General features: G+C 33.4%; 2 protein-coding genes across 2 annotated transcripts; both read right to left on the reverse strand.

Annotated features, from left to right (window-relative positions):
* Positions 1-719: 719 nt before the first annotated feature.
* Positions 720-2,786, reverse strand: LOC145050845 (mannan endo-1,4-beta-mannosidase 4-like). The gene is made up of 5 exons (XM_078999039.1): positions 2,344-2,786; positions 1,949-2,146; positions 1,711-1,833; positions 1,328-1,530; positions 720-1,116 (listed from the first exon to the last, which is right to left on the reverse strand). Exons 1-5 carry the CDS (start codon positions 2,656-2,658, stop codon positions 720-722), a joined length of 1,236 nt encoding a protein of 411 aa, XP_078855165.1. The 5' UTR covers positions 2,659-2,786.
* A 3,074-nt stretch (positions 2,787-5,860) lies between these two features.
* LOC145050846 (mannan endo-1,4-beta-mannosidase 4-like) lies at positions 5,861-7,927 on the reverse strand. Its single transcript, XM_078999040.1, has 5 exons — positions 7,485-7,927; positions 7,090-7,287; positions 6,852-6,974; positions 6,469-6,671; positions 5,861-6,257 (listed from the first exon to the last, which is right to left on the reverse strand). Exons 1-5 carry the CDS (start codon positions 7,797-7,799, stop codon positions 5,861-5,863), a joined length of 1,236 nt encoding a protein of 411 aa, XP_078855166.1. The 5' UTR covers positions 7,800-7,927.

Here is a 7,927-nt window from a genome sequence, read left to right on the forward strand (position 1 = left end):
AATAGAATAAACCTGATTGTTTAACATTTTGCCCAAATTAAGGAAAAAGTTTTTTTTAATTGGGAAAGATAGATTATATGATTTTCCCAAAATAACGAGAATTTTTTGTTCAAAAAAAAAAGATTTATGAATTTATCAAAAAAAAAATCCAAAATAATGAGACTTTTTAGTATAAAACTCGGGAAAATATTTGTTCATTTAAGTATCACCACCCCAAAGGCACAAGTGTAATACAAAATTTAGGTCAAAAATCTAGATATTTAATGATATATCATGATCTGTATCCCTTATCAACTAATACTAATATTCCTCTCGTCGATGATTTGCGATCAAAAAGTGGTTTGAATACATATAAAAGGATTCACATATGTTGACGTGACTTGTGTGTTTGATAGACAAAATATTTATAACATTAAGAAAAGATAGACAAAAGCTAAGAAAACACGTAAAAATACCTTACATATATTACCATATTTATTGATAAAAAGGAAATGCATCAATTTTCACACTTCGTCCAACAATACTGAGTTGAAGTTACCCGCGGTACAACATTACTAATAGGCTGCAACTATTTTGTTTCATGCAAAATGGTTGCTACCTCTATCTTTATTTTCATTTCACTATTTAAACTTCACATTTTCTAAAGGTAAGTAACGCAGCAGAGAGAAATATCATTTTATCTCGAAAGGGATAATTATTTGTTCAGGAACCCAACATAATTATTTTTCAACAGCAACGGGAGAGAACTCTAGGTTGGTTGAAGAGTTTAGTGATGAAATTCTTTGAGACTGCTTGGCAATTATTGCAGCAGTGGAGGGGTTTTGGTCCAAGACAACTTGGTACCCATCACCCCAGTTATCCATTCCTTCCGCCATGACTTGCCAAAAAGTTGTACCTGAACACGACCCCTGGTTTCTTGCACTTTCATAGGCCGTGTTGAATATCCCACCAAAGTACTCATCCCTTGCTTCTACGGTGTAACCTGAAGACCAAGAGGACTTGCCAAATTCTGCAATCAGTAAAGGTTTTCTCAAGATGGAATCACAATCCTCAATATGTGCATTAATCCATTTTTCAACAAATTTAGCTCGAGCTTCATCGCTAGCTCCCGGAACCCTAAGTCAAAAATCGAAATACCCACATATGTTATTCAATAAAATTAAATAACATAAAAGATTGTTTTAGTTATAAATAAGAAACATGCATTTCCTGAAACATTTTTAGGATGCTAACTACGTTCGGGTGTTGGCTAGCGTGACATGCAAAGTATATATACGAACAAAAGCATTGTGATGGAGTTTATATGTCGGTATAGACTCGATCATACCATTGGTCGGGATACAGATGGATTGTAGCAAAATCCACATTGTTGACGCCGTTGTTTGTAATGAAGTCGGTCCCTACTTCATAGCCCGGATTGTTTTGCTTCTTTTCAGGCATTGATTCCCCATAAAACCCTTCAAGTCCGATTTCGAGAAGATGGTTCTTATCAATGGACTTTATTTCAGCTGCCATTTCTACTATCCATTCCTGCACAAAGAAGAGATACCGATGGTTATAGGTTATGCACCATATAGTTTAATAAAAAACCAGTTTCCTCTATGTACTCCTATCATTTGAAAGTAAAAGATTTCCTTCTTTCTAGATAATTGATTCGGGCATTTTCTCATAGGAACAACTTAACTGTGAGAAAACAGAGAAAACAAGAACCTGTAGAAATTTCCCTGATAGATCAGACTGGCAGCGGGGTTCGTTCATTAGCTCCCATGCAAAGATGGTGGAATCATCCTTGTAGTCAACCCCGGTGATTGAGTTGCGTCTCGTAAGAATGGTCTGTAGCAAAACAGTATTTGCAACATGCTCAAATTTTTTGACAAAATGTACATACAGCTGTTGTAGAAAATTTTTGTGATATAATGGAAACATTGTTTCCCAAACATATATATACCTTCAAATGATTCTTATAATATCCTTTAACTACAACGTTAGTAAAGAAATCATCATCACTATTCAAGTATTGTCCTCCATGATCCCTTGCCCACTGAACATATTGTTTTTTACCTCCAAAATCATCCCAGTTATTAACCAAGCTGAGAATCAAGTGAATCCCATACTTTTTCGCTTCTGATATCACAAAATCCAATCCCTGGAATTAAAATGTGTGGATGGTTATCACAAGTAACATAAAACAGAGGTGTTAAAGTGTTTTTGATCTTGATTATTACTAACTTTTATTTCAATATGTCCGTGTCGATTTGTCGTATGGTTGATAAGATATTACTTTTTAATGTTTACAGATCATGTTGAATAAAAAATAGAGGCTAAAATAATAGATAAAGTTACCTTAAACATGTCCTCATTGTAAAAACCGGGAGAGGTTTGCAGGGGTTTGTTGCCACCATCACTAAAAGCCCAAGTCCTAACCAGGTTCATTCCTATCTTGGAAGATTCTTGAAATGCATCTGTGACCTTCACCCTTGTAGATGGATCAGAAGCCATACACATTAACCAGTAGGCGTTAAAGCCATTAAAATACAACGGCTTTCCATTAACCATGAAATGATGTGTCCTTGTCTCCACAAATCTATCATTAATGGTTGACGGGTGGCATTTACCCTTGCAATCTCCTTTTAGAACTGCATTTCCTTTTCCTGGCATGGTTAAAAAATCGCTAATCTTTAATAGTGGATATATGAAATAGGAAAGTTAGTAACCAATGTTTAGAGTAATGGATGGAAAGTAGTGTGTTTTCTCTTGTCCGCTTAGCTCGTCGAGAATTTATATCGCATGTCTTGTTACCAATCTAGTTGGAAGTGGGGACATCATCATATTTATTTTGTAACTTAACGATACATATGCATCATCATTCATAAGGAATGACAAGCGACTTTGCGATGCCCATGCACGGTGCCATACTTTTGGTTGTAAGGCACACAAACATTTGTTACTCCAAATGAAAAAGCAAAAGAAAAAATGATACTGCTTTTTCAAATACTGTTGCAAGTATGTTATGTTTGGATACTAGATCCTTGTGCATAATCTGCCATTAAAAGATTAGCTTTTAGTCTAGTTCCAAACATAAAAAATATGTTGACCAAACGAATTGTATTTAGAGATTGGAAGATGGTACTAGATTCTTTTCAAATACTATAATATTTTGTTACTCCATAAATTAGAGACCACATGTGCTTGAAAAATAAAAAACAAAAAGCCCAAAATAAACGCACAAGTCGTTGCTTGTGCATGAAAAACTAGGTACATTTTGGTTATTTATTTATTTATTTCTCCACTCCTCCAAACCATTTTGTTGTTTTTTCGGGTTCCTTTTTTCATACGTTGAAATCTAGGATGTGACTTTCTTACGTTTACGCATCACCATTCATGGGACATTTGGTTTTCTTATTTGACTTTTTAGCGTCATATAGCAAATATATATTAAATTTTATGTTTTCCTGTTGATAGTTTTTATCACGTGTATTCTCCAAATGGAATTTGTATCAAAGTAGATGTTATGTATGTTGCACACATCACTTTTGCATGTGAATTTATATTGATGATGTCATGTTTTGTTTTCATGTAGTTAATGTAATAACAAGTGGTTGAGTAGAATGACATATAGCAAGTGGATGTATTGTAATCTAAACATAACTCGCTTTGCTTGTGTACAAGGTGTTCTCTGTTATAATAAAACATCCGATAGATGTCTGGGGTTCCGAAACCTATCATAATAGGCACTGTACCGGCTTAGAAGGAAATTCGATAGATCTTAAACCAATACTTTTAGAAGACTAGTGAGGAAACACTCCCTTATCATTTTTTATGTGTTCGTGCATCGATACAAAGTAGTGTATGATTACTCGTTAATTAAAGTTTATTCAGACTACACTTGTACACATTACCTATATTATAAATCTTTGGTGATAAATGCTAGATGTTTATAAAAATGACCCTCACCTTATATTAATTAATTTAATCGATATTAATGTTAATTATAAAGAAAATTATGAAAATTATAAATATAAAATTAAACAAACAATTGTTAGGTTTAAGACTGCATGCCTAAGATAAACATTGCACCAAAATGTCTACCCAATATTGATAAAGTATATTTCAAAGGTATGACTAAAAAGTTTACAGTCGCTTGAGGGCCTAAGGCTTACAATGCACCAAAATTTATTCCCAATATTGATAAAGGATATTTCAAAGGTACGACTAAACCTTAAGTTTATAGTTGCTGATATAACCTTGCGATAAAAAATAAAGCAAGAATTTTTTAACTCCAATTAATTTGAGTTCCCTATTATATAATCTTGTAGACAAATGAGAAATAATCAGTTTAGTTCTTCTACGAGTCCAGTTGTATTAATCAATGATTTTACTTATTATATTGAGATAACAACCTCATAATTGGAAAGGTTTCATGAAAAATCATCATCATAATTCTGAGTTTGCTGACATAAATATTCATATTATAGATTACAATAAAAGTAACATTTCTGCCAAGACCCTAATATATGTGTATTAATAATGATTTATGTATTTGTTTAAAAAAATTGGATTTTAGATTACCAAAAAATAACATTTGCGCCAAGACACCAATATATGTGTTAATTACTCCTTAAGACTATATTTTCTTCACCAACATACGTAACTTAATCATTTATCTTCTTTATTGGGAGTTTGATGTCAAAAATAACTTAAATAGTTTTGAATTGATCTTCTTTTGTTTGTTAAAACTTAGGTAATATTGTTTAAAACATGAACTATTATTCTACAAATTATATTGAAATAGGTTTAGTGGCATATTAACAAGATGTTTTTTTTTTTTTGGTTTAAATCACTTGGAAAAAGTCATCCAATAGCTTTGTACATTCCCCCTGTGTGTGTCTCACACACAGACACACACATACACATACACACACACATTTCGGTCGGTGTTAAGTAATGGTTTGTTTAAGTATCACAACTCCCACAAACATAATTTTAATTCAAAATCAAGATCTAAAGGCATAATAATCATTGGTATATCGTGACTTATATCCTTTGTCAAGCAATATTAATAGGATAAGTATGTATTTCATGCAGAAAAGTCTAATTATTTTGAGATTTTTTTTGATAAAGTCCTAAATCTTTTTTTTTTTAATAGAATAAACCTGATTGTTTAACATTTTGCCCAAATTAAGGAAAAAGTTTTTTTTAATTGGGAAAGATAGATTATATGATTTTCCCAAAATAACGAGAATTTTTTGTTCAAAAAAAAAAGATTTATGAATTTATCAAAAAAAAAATCCAAAATAATGAGACTTTTTAGTATAAAACTCGGGAAAATATTTGTTCATTTAAGTATCACCACCCCAAAGGCACAAGTGTAATACAAAATTTAGGTCAAAAATCTAGATATTTAATGATATATCATGATCTGTATCCCTTATCAACTAATACTAATATTCCTCTCGTCGATGATTTGCGATCAAAAAGTGGTTTGAATACATATAAAAGGATTCACATATGTTGACGTGACTTGTGTGTTTGATAGACAAAATATTTATAACATTAAGAAAAGATAGACAAAAGCTAAGAAAACACGTAAAAATACCTTACATATATTACCATATTTATTGATAAAAAGGAAATGCATCAATTTTCACACTTCGTCCAACAATACTGAGTTGAAGTTACCCGCGGTACAACATTACTAATAGGCTGCAACTATTTTGTTTCATGCAAAATGGTTGCTACCTCTATCTTTATTTTCATTTCACTATTTAAACTTCACATTTTCTAAAGGTAAGTAACGCAGCAGAGAGAAATATCATTTTATCTCGAAAGGGATAATTATTTGTTCAGGAACCCAACATAATTATTTTTCAACAGCAACGGGAGAGAACTCTAGGTTGGTTGAAGAGTTTAGTGATGAAATTCTTTGAGACTGCTTGGCAATTATTGCAGCAGTGGAGGGGTTTTGGTCCAAGACAACTTGGTACCCATCACCCCAGTTATCCATTCCTTCCGCCATGACTTGCCAAAAAGTTGTACCTGAACACGACCCCTGGTTTCTTGCACTTTCATAGGCCGTGTTGAATATCCCACCAAAGTACTCATCCCTTGCTTCTACGGTGTAACCTGAAGACCAAGAGGACTTGCCAAATTCTGCAATCAGTAAAGGTTTTCTCAAGATGGAATCACAATCCTCAATATGTGCATTAATCCATTTTTCAACAAATTTAGCTCGAGCTTCATCGCTAGCTCCCGGAACCCTAAGTCAAAAATCGAAATACCCACATATGTTATTCAATAAAATTAAATAACATAAAAGATTGTTTTAGTTATAAATAAGAAACATGCATTTCCTGAAACATTTTTAGGATGCTAACTACGTTCGGGTGTTGGCTAGCGTGACATGCAAAGTATATATACGAACAAAAGCATTGTGATGGAGTTTATATGTCGGTATAGACTCGATCATACCATTGGTCGGGATACAGATGGATTGTAGCAAAATCCACATTGTTGACGCCGTTGTTTGTAATGAAGTCGGTCCCTACTTCATAGCCCGGATTGTTTTGCTTCTTTTCAGGCATTGATTCCCCATAAAACCCTTCAAGTCCGATTTCGAGAAGATGGTTCTTATCAATGGACTTTATTTCAGCTGCCATTTCTACTATCCATTCCTGCACAAAGAAGAGATACCGATGGTTATAGGTTATGCACCATATAGTTTAATAAAAAACCAGTTTCCTCTATGTACTCCTATCATTTGAAAGTAAAAGATTTCCTTCTTTCTAGATAATTGATTCGGGCATTTTCTCATAGGAACAACTTAACTGTGAGAAAACAGAGAAAACAAGAACCTGTAGAAATTTCCCTGATAGATCAGACTGGCAGCGGGGTTCGTTCATTAGCTCCCATGCAAAGATGGTGGAATCATCCTTGTAGTCAACCCCGGTGATTGAGTTGCGTCTCGTAAGAATGGTCTGTAGCAAAACAGTATTTGCAACATGCTCAAATTTTTTGACAAAATGTACATACAGCTGTTGTAGAAAATTTTTGTGATATAATGGAAACATTGTTTCCCAAACATATATATACCTTCAAATGATTCTTATAATATCCTTTAACTACAACGTTAGTAAAGAAATCATCATCACTATTCAAGTATTGTCCTCCATGATCCCTTGCCCACTGAACATATTGTTTTTTACCTCCAAAATCATCCCAGTTATTAACCAAGCTGAGAATCAAGTGAATCCCATACTTTTTCGCTTCTGATATCACAAAATCCAATCCCTGGAATTAAAATGTGTGGATGGTTATCACAAGTAACATAAAACAGAGGTGTTAAAGTGTTTGTGATCTTGATTATTACTAACTTTTATTTCAATATGTCCGTGTCGATTTGTCGTATGGTTGATAAGATATTACTTTTTAATGTTTACAGATCATGTTGAATAAAAAATAGAGGCTAAAATAATAGATAAAGTTACCTTAAACATGTCCTCATTGTAAAAACCGGGAGAGGTTTGCAGGGGTTTGTTGCCACCATCACTAAAAGCCCAAGTCCTAACCAGGTTCATTCCTATCTTGGAAGATTCTTGAAATGCATCTGTGACCTTCACCCTTGTAGATGGATCAGAAGCCATACACATTAACCAGTAGGCGTTAAAGCCATTAAAATACAACGGCTTTCCATTAACCATGAAATGATGTGTCCTTGTCTCCACAAATCTATCATTAATGGTTGACGGGTGGCATTTACCCTTGCAATCTCCTTTTAGAACTGCATTTCCTTTTCCTGGCATGGTTAAAAAATCGCTAATCTTTAATAGTGGATATATGAAATAGGAAAGTTAGTAACCAATGTTTAGAGTAATGGATGGAAAGTAGTGTGTTTTCTCTTGTCCGCTTAGCTCGTCGAGAATTTATATCG

This window comes from Lactuca serriola, chromosome 5 (genome assembly GCF_051521515.1).
Source record: "Lactuca serriola cultivar US96UC23 chromosome 5, Lser_US96UC23_V15, whole genome shotgun sequence".
Classification (NCBI taxonomy): domain Eukaryota; kingdom Viridiplantae; phylum Streptophyta; class Magnoliopsida; order Asterales; family Asteraceae; genus Lactuca; species Lactuca serriola.

What these genes read in the sequence shown, in the direction of transcription:
- LOC145050845 (XM_078999039.1), bottom strand. Translation starts at nt 2,658, where the DNA reads ATGCCAGGAAAAGGAAATGCAGTTCTAAAAGGAGATTGCAAGGGTAAA. An exon ending in ACAATGAGGACATGTTTAAG is followed by an intron (nt 2,147 to 2,343) that starts GTAACTTTATCT and finishes TTTTAATTCCAG; the next exon opens with GGATTGGATTTTGTGATATC. An exon ending in CATCTGTATCCCGACCAATG is followed by an intron (nt 1,117 to 1,327) that starts GTATGATCGAGT and finishes TTTTTGACTTAG; the next exon opens with GGTTCCGGGAGCTAGCGATG.
- LOC145050846 (XM_078999040.1), bottom strand. Translation starts at nt 7,799, where the DNA reads ATGCCAGGAAAAGGAAATGCAGTTCTAAAAGGAGATTGCAAGGGTAAA. An exon ending in TATCAGGGAAATTTCTACAG is followed by an intron (nt 6,672 to 6,851) that starts GTTCTTGTTTTC and finishes TTCTTTGTGCAG; the next exon opens with GAATGGATAGTAGAAATGGC. An exon ending in CATCTGTATCCCGACCAATG is followed by an intron (nt 6,258 to 6,468) that starts GTATGATCGAGT and finishes TTTTTGACTTAG; the next exon opens with GGTTCCGGGAGCTAGCGATG.